The sequence below is a fragment of the Schistocerca cancellata genome, chromosome 1 (assembly GCF_023864275.1).
Source record: "Schistocerca cancellata isolate TAMUIC-IGC-003103 chromosome 1, iqSchCanc2.1, whole genome shotgun sequence".
In the NCBI taxonomy this organism is placed as follows: Eukaryota; Metazoa; Arthropoda; class Insecta; order Orthoptera; family Acrididae; genus Schistocerca; species Schistocerca cancellata.
In genome coordinates, this window is record NC_064626.1 from 419,482,002 (window position 1) to 419,497,167 (window position 15,166).

The 15,166-nt window shown below is 38.1% G+C and overlaps 1 protein-coding gene across 2 annotated transcripts in view; it reads right to left on the minus strand.

Moving 5' to 3' along the window:
* LOC126175914 (exocyst complex component 8) overlaps window positions 1–15,166 on the minus strand; it is a 91,286-nt gene that overhangs the window by 42,914 nt on the left and 33,206 nt on the right. For both annotated transcript variants that reach the window (XM_049922986.1, XM_049922995.1), the window contains exons 5-7: window positions 12,132–12,285; window positions 7,804–7,945; window positions 6,384–6,573 (exon numbers count right to left, since the gene is read on the minus strand). In XM_049922986.1, coding sequence (XP_049778943.1) covers window positions 6,384–6,573; window positions 7,804–7,945; window positions 12,132–12,285 — 486 coding nt within the window. The remainder of the gene's footprint in view (window positions 1–6,383; window positions 6,574–7,803; window positions 7,946–12,131; window positions 12,286–15,166) is intronic.

The window sequence follows — 15,166 nt, forward strand, 5'->3', positions numbered from 1 at the left end:
TTTATTCCATTTTGTCTCTTTGTCCCTTCCAGTATAATAATTCTGGCTTTCTTCAAGTACTTCCTCATCGTTTTCACTGTCGTTTTCCTCTGTTTCTGAATCTTCCTGCCGAACTTCAAATGCATCATCACAATCTGTCTCTACTTCATCTTCAAAATCCTCTTGAACTTCATCATTATCCTCTTCGAACAACATTTTTTGTATTTCTGCAACATTATTTGGGTCAAGGAGGTTGTATATCTTACTGTAGCCTGCCGTGATCAAGTGTCTCACACCTAAAATGATAAAATTCCTATAAAATAAAGCAGTGAGGTGCAGTGTATCAATTTGATACCTGATACTCAAACATTCTTAACTGACGATTAAACGGTCCAAAAAGAAAATAAGTGCATTACACATTGTATATTAACGTTGTACTACTTACTAAGTTATGTTGATAACCAAAGAAATGAATTGTTAAATGCAATACGAATGGGCGCAGTGTATCAAACTGATCAATCAGCACATATATCGACAACAGAGCAGTCGTATCGACACTGAAGCACACAACAATGACAAGCGTTCGGAAAAGGCTAGCTACTAGCGAGTAGGCGTCAGTGCTGCCACTCGTCGACAAATAATTTACAGTAAACTTCGAGGTGTATCAATTTGAACAGCCGCGCCCGATGGAAGGTTAATGTAAAAATGAATCAGTTGTAATGAGCTTTATGTTTCTATGTTAAAGTGAGCTGTATGTCATCTCATTAAACACAGATTTTTGTCTCCCCATCCTCATTACAGGTAGACCCCTCAACCTGGGCACTCGGTGACCTATTCCTCTTGTCCAACCTTCCTTAACCTATCCCTCTTTCCTGTGAAAGGAACTAAAAGTTCTGGATAATTTTTTGTGCCTCTCTTGGGAGGGCCTGGAATTTTGTCTCCTTAAGGTAAGTAGCGGGCAGCAGTAAATAGCGTTAAGCAGTATGACTGTCAGCAAGAAAAATCTTGCAATGGTTTAGTTCTATTTTCCAAACACAATACACAGTCTTCTGCTGGTAATTACGTTAACAGATTGGTGTCACATTTCTTAAAAACTGATTAATGTAAGTATTGAGCAGCAATAAAAAGAAAATTAACTGTAGCCCAGACACAAACTGACTGAGGGGAATTTTAATGAATCTTTGCACCAGTAAAAAGAGCTGTTCATCACTGATAAATGTATTTAAATGTGGTCGTACAGGCAACCCTAGTCAGGCATGCTCCATACAGCCACACGAGATTTCTTCGGATCAAATATCCAACAGAATTAATGGAAATGTGACAGAAAACAGTCACCATGAAAATGTTAAGAATGTAGGTATCTCATATTAATGGGTACGTAATTTACCGAATGGAGGTCTGCATATACAGTAGCATTGTAGTCCCTGAATAGTAAAAAACACATGTTCATGAGAAACGAGACCTCAAACTCAGTCAAGCATATCAAAATCATTACAAAGTTACTTTTCTTTCCAAGGCTGGAGGTTGCTGCTACTTCCCGTATGTAGATATAACCTCAAAATACGCAACAAGTGACATCTGGATGATGCTACACAACCAACGAAATTGGCAGCTAGACAATCCGCGTGATTTAGCACAACACATCACTTTAGCACGTAACATCAACAACGGTTCTTTTAAAAAACAAGGTCCTAGATATTTTTGACCCAGTACTAGAATTTTGCAGATTAAAATAGTGAACCTAAACAGATCTAAATGCAATGGTTTATCAACTCTCCACTTGCAAAATAATGTTGATGTGATCACTATCGCTAGCCAAGAAACACTCGCAAATAATGAAGATTAACTAATGACAAGAGTAGACTACCAGGATGTGACTCCTTGGTGCAACTTACCATCCAGCCTATAGGATCGCCATATATATTCACAGAAAAAAAAAGCTTTCTTAATCTAAACAGGAACCTCTAACAATATCCACAAAGATGTTACAAAAACTGGAGATTTACATATTGTAAATATCTACAAACTTCTGCAGTTCCATGGCCTTCACACACACACTTCTATTTACGCATATGATGTCAACAGCTACCATGGGAAGAAGAACACATCCCGCACCTATTTTTTGATGCCGAGAACCAATTCACATTTAGATCAGCCGCTTGGAGGCAAAGTGCAATTCTGATCTATGTTTTGTATCTTCAAATGATAATCTCCAGCCACTAGCAACCACAGAAACAGTTCTGCCTGACTTTCTAAACAATCAGCATCATTTAGTGGTAATGGAAGCCTCTGGAACTTCCAGAAAGCAAACTGATCCAACTTCTCTAACAACCTTCATAAGATCTTGGGATGGATTTCCTCCCTTGCGCAATAACTATCGAAGATTTGTCGGAGCAGTATTATGAACAGTAGGAGCACATTCCTAGATGGTTGGTGAGAAACTGTATGGGGACTTCCTCACAACTGGAAAACAAGAAATAGCAGACAAAATGTTGCATAGTCTTGATGCCAGACGCTGCCATAAATGGCTGGACACTGTTGAAAAACATGACTTCAATCAAGCAGAAACCTGGGAGGTACAAATCAAATAACATAACACAACAACAACCTCATAAAACTGAACACAGCTGGCTCCATACACTGCTCGAACATTTACAACACGCATGGGCAACCTCTGGTGGCCCATGGACCTGATTCACTTACTTAATTCATATCGCAGGCTACCTCTTCAGAATGGGACAGGAACACTCCTAGTGCTTGAAGTGAAAACTATGGCTTCCATGAAGTTAATGTTGAAGGGGTAACACATTGAAATGAATATCACCCCTTTCCCGGCATGCCATGCCAACAAATTATGCCTAAAAACATTTTTTTTTTGAGATTACATTCATTTTGTGTTCACTCACAATTTCTTCCGCGGGCTGGATTGAATCCAATCATGGGCTGAATGTGGCCCGCAGGCCATCTGTTTCCACCCATGATCGAAATCATCTATTTCCCGACCTCATGCTGTACAAGTGAAGTGAGAACAAAGAACCATGATGGTGGAATTTCACATCACAGCCCATATTCTCTCCCATTCACTCTCAATGACATTTCAACAACTTCACAAGACATTCAATAAGCTGAAGCTCCAGGTTTCGGTGGCATACATCCAGAATTCACTCTACAATTTTGCAAATATGCTAAAATATGGTTAGCCCAATTTTTCTCCAACACTGTGCCAACAGGGTCCAGACCATGACTTACGAAGCAAACAAATATCACTGGTATCTTAAAACCAGGTAAACCTAACATCAGACCTTAAAGTTATTGTCTTATTGCCCTTCTGATTTACAAATTACTTGAGAGACTCCTATATAAAAGAATGTGTATCAAAATACTTGGAAAAATTCCTGCTGAACAGACTGGGTTCTGACCAAACCATAGCTGTGTGACACAATCATGTATTTTCAGTGACAACTTACGTAGAAGCTGGATTCCCCAAACATCTAAAGATCTCTGCTTTATTAATTGATCTGCCTGTAGCTTATGATACTGATTGGAGGCAGGGTGCTGTCTATCGGCTGATCAGCTGTTCCGTGCAACACCCTGCACAACAGCACAACTTCTTAACAACATATTGACTAACAGGCCATTTCAGGTAATCACATGCAGTATCACTAGTGAGCAGAAGATTCTCAACAATGACCTACCTCATGGGTCAATCTCAGCTCCACCACTATTTAACTAGTATATTGCCGATAAGTAAGCCACTCCGTCTGGGAATTTTGGTTATGCTGGTGACTGAGTAATAGCAGATATATTAACAAAAGAACTAAGTATAATGGGACAATATTTTCATAAAGGGACACTTCAAGCGAACCATGACAAAACTGAATGGACTTGCTTTCAACTGAATAATATCCCAGCCAACAGAAAACTGGACATATTTTTCCAGGGTACTCGCCTGGCCCATAACAAACATCCACAGTACATTGGAGTTATACTTGACAGAATGCTGCCATTTGAAGTGCATTTAACAAAGACTGCAGCTAAACTGAAGACAAGAAATTATATGGCACAACACGGAGTTCTGCAGCTTTGATCTTTTGATCATCTGTCCTGGACCTTGTTGACTCAGTAGCAGAATACTGCAGGCCTGCTAAATCAAACAATGTGGATTGTGCCCAATCAAGTCCACTCCAGTATTCTGCCTACCTACCCTGAGCTGAATTCCATCACTTAACCTGAGGAGAAGGAATATCCTTTCAAGGGAATATAAAAAAATCCTCAACAACCAGCAGCTGCCAGTTCATGAGGGCATGCTTGCTACCTGAAACAACAGACTGCTCCGGCACTCCCACTTATACATCTTTGTAGTATGATGAGAAGAGCATGTGAATTCATGTGCTGAGAGTGGTGGGGGAATGTTGTTATAGGAATTCCCGATAAGTTGAATCTCCTCTAAGCTTGGCCAAAATAATGGTATAATAATACTTCACCAGAGCTCCATAGCTTTCTTCAAGTCAGCAACAAATCATGGGAGCTTAATCTGCCCCAGAGGGCACCGAGTACACTCAACAGGATCTGGACTAATCATGGGAGACATGATGACCAACTGCACAGGTGGAGAAAGACCACCACTATGAATTGTGTCTGTGGCTTCCCGAGACAGATTGTCAGACACGTTGTTGAAGAGTGTCCCCAAAATTCGTACCCTGGAAACTCTTCAGTCTCCTTGGACACTACAGCAAATGTGATATATTATATAAATAATATGTCTATAACTTTGTAAAATATGTACATATTTTATTTATCCAATATGATGTGTAACTGCCATATGATTAATAATAATAATTTCTGAAATTACACTGGAGAATCATAGAGAGAGAGAGAGAGAGAGAGAGAGAGAGAGAGAGAGTGTGTGTGTGTGTGTGTGTGTGTGTGTGTGTGTGTGTGTGTGTGTCCTTCAGTTTTGAAACTTTCAGTGCACCTCCAAAGATTATAAACACTAACACAGTTTTTAAATACAACAAACAAGCAAGCACTGAAGATATGTATCCCGTTAAAATGATAAAGCTCGCTCACTTTGCAGCTGAGGTGTGTGATGGGGAATTGCTATAACAAGGTTCCCCCACCTCCCTCAGTACACGAATTCACATGCTCTTCTCATCATACTACAAAGATGGGTGTTAGGCAAGATGTAAAAAGATATGATTATTCAACTGCTTTGTACAATGGAATACTTTTCAGCTGCAAACAGAAGTGTGTACTGCTATTAAGGTCATGTTATAAGAATTGCACTATAAATCAATAATGTATTTAGTATTTTGTTTATCTTATCTTTTGATTTTGTTACTGACATTTATCAAAACACCCTTGTGAACTCCACTCAAGGTATTAGTATTTGCAATACAGTATCAACAGCCTCTGAAGTCACAAGGCATAGGGACAAGTTTAAAACATAAAATACTGAAACTACTTTGTGCAGGACAACTGAGTGTTGATATTCCCATCTTCTTGTAGATTTGCTACAAACTGCAATGTTAAGGATTTCGTAAGTAGCTACATTTCCTTCCAATATGATTATATACTGACTCATTAGATGTGTCCTTTCTAGGAATGATTTTAATAATACAGACTACACTCTCAATATTTTGAGACACTTTATCAAGCAGTTGTGGTTGTTTGGAGGAAGAGACCAAACAGCGAGGTCATCGGTCTCATCAGATTAGGGAATGACGGGGAAGGAAGTCGGCTGTGCCCTTTCAAAGGAAACATCCCAGCATTTGCCTGGAACCATTTACGGAAATCACGGAAAACCTAAATCAGGATGGCCGGACGCGGGTTCGAACCGTCGTCCTCCCGAATGCGAGTCCAGTGTGCTAACCACTGCGCCACCTCGCTCGGTAACAAGCAGTGTGGGTGTTTCTATCACAAGAACAGGAACAACATCCTTTCGTAACACTGCTGTACTGGTCACTAATGGAAAATCTATTTTGTGTAAGACCCTTGAACATAATTCAACAATCATGCAATGTATTATATTACTTCTAAATGAAGTAATTCAAACACAGAGCGACAAACACAAAGAACAGTTCATTAAAATTATTTGGAGGCTGTGACCACTTTGACAATGCCATCACAGACCAAGAAAAATTTTATTGATTGTGAAAACGGCCACAGAAGCCTACACTAACACAAAGAACAATTGTATGAAGGAAACTGTTGTGTATATAGATATTTAAAGCAACCAAAAAACACACTGTAAATTAGAGTTCGGTGTTCAGAGTTCATTCCACATTTACCTTCTACATGCAAGACATCACAATAAAAACAATTTGTTTTAATGCAGCCTTATTATTTATGTAACATGCACAACACATATAAACAGATTCAACTAAGAACAAGTATGTGTTTACCGGATATCAATAATAACTGCATCACTGCCTCTACCAGAATTTTTGTCCAGAAAATCTCGAGCTCGTTCAAGCAAATTGTAAGCATCTTCAAAATGGCGCTGGGCAATGCATACGTCAAGGTCTTCAGGTACTTCTAAAAGCCAGTCTGGTAGTTCTAGCTCAGGAATACTGTCTTCTGAGTCCTCAAATGCTGAGAAATAAGAATGCATTTTACAGTATAATTAAATGTCACTGTAATTTGTTTGAGCTATACATTATAAAATACTGTGACTAACACTAACAAATTATACATGTAACAGAAAAACATAAAAGATTAAAGAGTCAGAGAAAACAAGAAAGTAAGTATTTTTTTGATTGTATACATTTCCTACAATATATGTGTATCGACGCCGCTTTGGTTATAGTTTGGTGCTGGGGCCAACAGAAACATATCAAAAGCACTGTGACAGCTACTCCAGTGATCAAACTCTCTCCACACACAAAATCATACAAATGTTTGGAAATAGAGAGCTGGTGTGTATAATTAATCTAGAAGAGATTCATTGCTGCCTCGGACTTTCACATTGTCACAAACCACTCACATGAGCTCAACAAGTGACTTTAATATATTTTGTATTGCAGATTATAGTACTGTTTGTTGTTAACTCTTTCAGCAGTTTACAAAAATGAATTATGAATAATGGCAGCAGAGAACTAACAACCATGCTTACCTTTATTTTTTCTTAAGATGACTGGACTTTCTGGCATCTAACTACCCTCCAGACAAATGATAATTATGGTCTAATACAGTTTTTGCAGATCACTGCTTTGTGCAACACCAGAAGGTTTTGTTATGAAAAATTTGGAGAAATACTCACTCCAAGAGTACATATGTGATGATGATCACTGCCTTCAAGGAGAACTCGTGTCTTCTTGATTGCTCACTGTTCGGTTGCAAAATCAAGAATCTGATCTAATGTAATCCCCATCAAATTTATAAAGAGCCACATTAGCCTACCCAGAACTTACTGAAGCACCACTACTGCATGGGTTGTTAATTTACTGTCATCACTACAGTGTGTTGCACAGTTTCCACCTGCTTCTGCCATACTGAAGTCAGGTTTGAATGTTAATGAATTTAAGTCAATGTTATGTCCATATCATCAAACAGCCAAGCAATTTTCTTTCACACAAAGTGGAATATATATACTTAGCAACACCTTCCAATACACTAGTGTCACCTACTCATGTCTGGGAACATCCAGGTTAGATCCTCTCAATAATGCCACACTGACCAGTACATCAATAGTGAGTACATAAAATGAAAAAGACAATCCAGAAGATAAATTTATTTTCCATTTCCAGTCATACAAAAAATTGTTTCTAGCATTTTGAGACCTCATCTGAAACAAATAAACAAATAAAGCAATGCAGCACTTACGGTTAGTTGACGAGTCAATAGATTCCGATCGTACTGGTTTCACTGGAGATGAGGCACTACCTGTATTTGCAGATTCCCTTTTCTGCTGCTCCTGAGCAAGGCGGGCCTTTTTAGCTTGGTCAAATTTTTCCAGCCATTCTTCCTGAAAGCGTATAGCAATGAATTCTTCCTTAATGATGACAAGTCAGAAAAGGTTATTTTCAATGGGTTCACTAACAAAGTTACAAAATCACACATATGAACAGGTATTGGTTATGATACATAAGGCCATAATATTCTGCTCTGTAACAGGAAAAATGGCTTCCAGTTCCAATATTTCTGAAATATTTAGTATTTTCAAAAATTAGCCATGTGCAGTAAATATCACCCTTTAATTTTAATTCTCTTTGAAAAATCTGTAAAAATAATGACACTACATAGTACATAGCAACACATTCACATTGGATGAATGATAGTACTATACTTTCAACCACAGAACCCCCAAATGAGACCAAAAAATTTTGCATGTAGCTTTTACAGCACCAACGATTTGATGAAGATTTTAACTACAAGGTGTGCAAAGCAGTCAGCGGTATTAAAGCTCTTTCACTATTTATAAATATTATATTTTGACATTCATTTTATCTTATACTGGGTGTCCCTCCTAAGAGTCATCAGGCATATTTTCTCTGATGTTTTGGCAGATATGTGAAATTTTGTTTTCGTTTTCTAGACTAACTTGGGACACCTCTACCAGGTGGGCACATAAAATTTTGCTTTTAAAAATAATTTTGTTTGTAGCTGGAAACAAACCAAAAGTTTCAGTCGACACTGGGTGTTGCCTGAAAGATATTATGAGTAGTATTTGTTTAGGTTGGCTCCAGCTACAGATCACAAAACTGAAATTGCAAATATATGCAGAATCAACCAAGTGCCTGATGACTCCTAGGAGGACACACTGTATATGTGTAACTCCTGCTATCAACAAAAAATTATATTGGAAAATAGTGTCTGTCTGAAACCGGTTATACAATAAAAAATAATTTTTACAGCAGCTTCATGTGTCCAAAATATCATTTCTACATTTGATAAGTAGTCTCAAATTTCCATTCTCCAGATACAAAATGACTTCTAGGCAGTATTGTTTTTACTGAAGAAGTAGTAATTACAAATCTCATAACTCATTTTTTACACCACAGTTACAAATTTAGTAATAATTCAGATGGTGGTAGTAATTTCCCTTCTAATGTTTACTAGAGAGGCTACAAAAGGTGGAAATAACACAAACTGCAACATAATCTTTTTTGTAGTTCTGCCCATATTGTGGACCATAAAGTGACAGTTGAAAATGTTCTCAGACTTTCAAGTAAATGCTGCATAACAATTATTATAATTAGTACAGCTCCCAGAATGTGTAACATTATGGCAACACACATTATCCTATATCCTTAATGTATACAAGCAATTGATTGGGTTCATTTTCCAATGTATATCCCAGTAAATGAAAAGAATAAGAATCCAACAAAATGTCGTACAGTGTGCCACGGTACAAGATGATTATTCCAAACTGGCTGTCAATGTAAAAAGACGCAGTGACCTACATTTACCAAAATGTTTTGAAACCAACCACACCAACACATCATTGTGAACCTATCTAAATGTAAGTGTAGAGTTTCTAAAATATGCATAATAACTTTCAATTCTACATACTCAATTCTGAACTTTTATGATTTTTTAAATGCATGTCTGCCCTTGTGATGACAGACCTCCCACGTAAATTTGAGTCTTAGAGTGTACGCACCACATTTAAACTTGACACGCGAGGGTTTACCAATTTACAGGTAGTAAAAGCGTCATTATGACAGTTTTGTACCCTTCAAATTAAATTTTGTCTACACATAACCAGTTTTTGCAGCATAAACACTAACAATATTTAAGACCTTCAATTATGTAGATTTGTGGCACACAGAAACATACAGGCAGAAGTTTTATTGCACTGTCAATATGGCAGTGGCAATCATTCAACTCGCCACTACTACCCAAAACAGTCCAGCAAAGAAAATTTCCCTCATATACAACATATGGACAATTGTCAAGAATTTCAAACCCAACTGTGATGTGCTTGTGCACCTCCTAAAAAATGCTGTGCACTCAGTGATAAAATGAGCAACAGATGACAAGTACTTCAAGCACAACTTGAAATAAATTTCTGGTAGATGCTTGGAGCTGAGAGCATGGTGTGCAACCTCATATACAGCCAAGTTGTTGTTTCCATTTTTTGCACAATATTTTGTTGATTGAGCTAGTTATCTTCTTCAACTGCTGTGAGTAGTGCTGTCATGTGTACTTGCTGCCTGGACTCCAACCAGATGGTGAACTATTGTTGGTCCCGTGCTGCTATTTACTGCCGAGTTCGAGTACTAACACTCACTATACCCTTTGACCCTCTCTCGGTTTTCAGAGCCCTTGCTAAGATTCCCTGAAACACACATTCTCTCGGTCTTCCCTATCTCTGGTGGATGTGATGGCAGATAATTTTAATAAACTGAGAACCCGATTTGCCATCACATCCACCAGACCTAGGAAATGTTAACAGAATGTGCATTTCAGGGAATATCATATGCACTGTAAAAAACAAAAGAGTATCAAAAGGCATAGTGAGCACAGTGGGACAAACAACATTTCACAGTCTGGTGAATAAACATAAGGATAAACCTCGCAGCGCCTGAAGAAGAAGACTGAGGTGGTCATCAAAATATTGAGCATACCTGGAAGAACACCATCAAAAAAAGGAGGGGGGGGGGGGGGGGGGAGAGAGAGTTGAGGTCATTGGTCTCCTGCTACAGGCTGAAAAAAAATTAAAATACTCCATTTTATGGAAGGCTTGGTGATCGAAACTATCATGATGTAAGGCAATATGTTTCTAAGTACAGACAAGTAGGTTCACCAACAAGGATTCATTTACACTGAGGGCAATGATAACAGTTACACCAAACTGTACATTTTCTAGAACAAATTACAAAATGTAAACTGCTCTCAAAACCAGTTTGAATGAGTTCCCCCAGTGTGGGTGGAAACACACTCAGTGCGCCAAAGTGATGTGTAACTAAATTGAATGTTTAGACTTTTTCAGTGCAAGTACCAATGTAGAATGATTAAAGCAACCATAGCTGCAATGTTGAGTTATTAAAACAGCCACATTTTGAACTCAATTCAGATCTCTGGAGATGTCAGGATGAATTAACTGTAAGAGACGAGTAAAGCCAAATCCATTCTAAAATAATTAAACCAGGCCTGCAATTTGGTCAGACAACTCCAATGTATACAATCATTAGATCAATAAATAAAGTTCCTGTAACAAAATATTGATAAATACACGCTTTCCTTGATAATGTGTAACACACACAATGGAATCCTCCCACTAAACCTTTTTTTGTTCAACAACACTGGTCTACTAAATATATGTTTTGGTCTTGTTAAATTTTCTCAGCATGGCATTTTGTTACCCATTAAATTTGTAACATATCAATTGAAACCTTGCAGTTGCAAAATGCTACCTGGTCCCATTTGTCTCTAACAGCCATAAGATTTCCATATAAATTTGTCAGATGCACCCACCAAAGTCCACCTACTTTTGACCCACTTGTAACAAGGTGATTAAACAACCTTAGGTGGTAACCACCAGCAAAACTACTCATGTTACCAAACAACTCACATGCAGTCACTTTGCACAGTGACTTATATGAAACTTTCAATGACAATGAAAAATCACTAAAAGGAAATGCACAGTAGTGGTGTTAGTTCTGAAGTTGCAATAAAATCAACATGATGGAAACTGAGTACTGCTTGCACCCCGCCTAAATTATTTAGATTTGGTCACAAGCAAAAATACTAATAAACCCGCACTTTCATTCCAAGGCATGCTTATGTTCCACCAGTCATGTGATATATACCCATCGTCAATCTCTTTTGCTCCTTCAACTTTAAGCTTCTATCACACTTTCCTCTGTTGTCCTACTCCTTAGTTGTTTAGTCCAACTAGCGGGTAAATCCCATGCTTTTGGTCCTACAGACTTAGAATTCCTTTTCCTCATTGACATATCTCATTATCTGCTACTTTTATTTTACTGTCTTTTTGATTCCGTTGTCTCTGTGATGACAACACCAACCAAACTGACCTACATTGTTTGTTGAATGGTTATATTCATTCATTCCACTGTTTTACAAATTTAAAAAATGTGTATTCTGTCTAATACCCAAATGCATGTCTCAGTACTAATATTATTACACAAAATATCCACAGCAATTATGGAACTCACCTGCAAATAAAGATAAGAAATATTTCTTACCTTACTCTGATTGCTGGAACACTGGAAAACTCGAGTATCTGGAAATGCCAAAAGCTTCCAAGCCATTTTCACATTACCCATGTCACGAACATTTACTACAGCAAGACTGCCAAGTTCATAAATGGCTTGAAATTTGTAGCGTACAGGACCTCGTCTGGGGGAAAAAGAGGTCCAAGTTCAGAAGCTTTGCTACAATATTAAACTTCTTGTTTATCTGCATCAGAAACAAAAACCTAGAACCAACTGAAAAATCAACCCAAAATCTTTATATGTGAAAAGGCCTCAAAAGAGACTGCGTGATAAAAGTTTAGTACTTTGTATAGAAATTTGTTACTGCAGAACTAAAAATTTCTAACTAGTAGGATATGAAGCAAACTAATGAAATATGTCATGAATGCCAAAGGGGAAGTGAGTACCATAAATTTCTTGGATCTCTCTAACTCTAATTATTATTTCAGTAATCTTCAAGAATTCTTCCAATTTTTTAATGTCAAATCAATGGCTGATTTAACATTCAAGTGATGTTGTGTTGTTGTTGTGGTCTTCAGTCCTGAGACTGGTTTGATGCAGCCCTCCATGCTACCCTATACTGTGCAAGTTTCTTCATCTCCAAGTACCTACTGCAACCTACATCCTTCTGAATCTGCTTAGTGTATTCATCTCTTGGTCTCCCTCTACGATTTTTACCCTCCACGCTGCCCTCCAATGCTAAATTTGTAATCCCTTGATGCCTCAGAATATGTCCTACCAACCGGTTCCATCTTCTCGTCAAGTTGTGCCACAAACTCCTGTTCTCCCCAATTCTATTCAATACCTCCTCATTAGTTATGTGATCTACCCATCTAATCTTCAGCATTCTTCTGTAGCACCACATTTCGAAAGCTTCTATTCTCTTCCTGTCCAAACTATGTATTGTCCATGTTTCACTTCCATACATGGCTACACTCCATACAAATACTTTCAGAAATGACTTCCTGGCACTTAAATCTATACTCGAAGTTAACAAATTTCTCTTCTTCAGAAACGCTTTCCTGCCATTGCTAGTCTGTATTTTATATCTTCTCTACTTCGACCATCATCAGTTATTTTGCTCCCCAAATAGCAAAACTCCTTTACTACTTTAAGTGTCTCATTTCCTAATCTAATTCCCTCAGCATCACCCGACTTAATTCGACTACATTCCATTATCCTTCTTTTGCTTTTGTTGATGTTCAATCTTATATCCTCCCTTCAAGACACTATCCATTCCATTCAACTGCTCTTCCAAGTCCTTTGCTGTCTCTGACAGTATTACAATGTCATCGGCGAACCTCAAAGATTTTATTTCTTCTCCATGGATTTTAATACCTACTCCCAATTTTTCTTCTGTTTCCTTTACTGCTTGCTCAATATACAGATTGAATAACATTGGGGAGAGGCTACAACCCTGTCTCATTCCCTTCCCAACCACTGCTTCCCTTTCATGTTTCATGCCCCTCGACTCTTATAACTGCCATCTGTTTTCTGTACAAATTGTAAATAGCCTTTCGCTCCCTGTATTTTACCCCTGCCACCTTAAGAATTTGAAAGAGAGTATTCCAGTCAACATTGTCAAAAGGTTTTTCTATGTCTACAAATGCTAGAAACTTAGGTTTGCCTTTCCTTAATCTTTCTTCTAAGATAAGTCGTAAGGTCATTATTGCCTCACGTGTTCCAGTATTTCTGCAGAATCCAAACTGATCTTCCCCGACGTCGGCTTCTACCAGTTTTTCCATTCGTCTGTAAAGAATTCGCATTAGTATTTTGCAGCTGTGACTTATTAAACTGATAGTTCGGTAATTTTCACATCTTTCAACACCTGCTTTCTTTGGGATTGGAATTATTATATTCTTCTTGAAGTCTGAGGGTATTTCGCCTGTCTCATACATTTTGCTCACCAGATGGTAGAGTTTTGTCAGGACTGGCTCTCCCAAGGCCGTCAGTAGTTCTAATGGAATGATGTCTACTCCCGGGGCCTTGTTTTGGCTCAGGTCTTTCAGTGCTCTGTCAAACTCTTCACGCAGTATCATATCTCCCATTTCATCTTCATCTACAACCTCTTCCATTTCCATAATGTTGTCCTCAAGATCATTGCCCCTGTATAGACCCTCTATATACTCCTTCCACCTTTCTGCTTTCCCTTCTTTGCTCAGAACTGGGTTTCCATCTGAGTTCTTGATATTCATACAAGTGGTTTTCTTTTCCCCAAAGGTCTCTTTAATTTTCCTTTAGGCAGTATCTATCTTACCCCCAGTGAGATAAGCCTCTACATCCTTACATTTGTCCTCTAGCCATCCCTGCTTAGCCATTTTGCACTTCCTGTCGATCTCATTTTTGAGACGTTTGTATTCCTTTTTGCCTGCTTCACTTACTTTCATCAATTAAATTCAGTATCTCTTCTGTTACCAAGGATTTCTACTAGCCCTCGTCTGTTTACCTACTTGAACCTCTGTTGCCTTCACTATTTCATTCCTCAAAGCTGCCCATTCTTCTTCTACTGTATTTCTTTCCTCCATTCCTGTCAATTGTTGCCTTATGCTCTCCCTGAAACTCTGCACAACCTCTGGTTTAGTCAGTTTATTCAGGTCCCATCTCCTTAAATTCCCACCTTTTTGCAGTTTCTTCAATTTTAATATGCAGTTCATAACCAATAGATGGTCAGAGTCCACATCTGCCCCTGGAAGTATCTTACAATTTCTTTTATCTCATCATACATTTCATCAATTTCTTCATCATCTGCAGAGCTAGTTGGCATATAAACTTGTACTACTGTAGTAGGCGTGGGCTTCGTGTCTATCTTGGCCACAATAATGCGTTCACTATGCTGTTTGTAGTAGCTTACTCGCACTCCTATTTTTTATTCATTATTAAACCTACTGCTGCATTACCCCTATTTGATTTCGTATTTATAACCCTGTATTCACCTTACCACAAGTCTTGTTCCTCCTGCCACCGAACTTCACTAATTCCCACTATATCTAACTTTAATCTATCCATTTCCCTTTTTAAATTTTCTA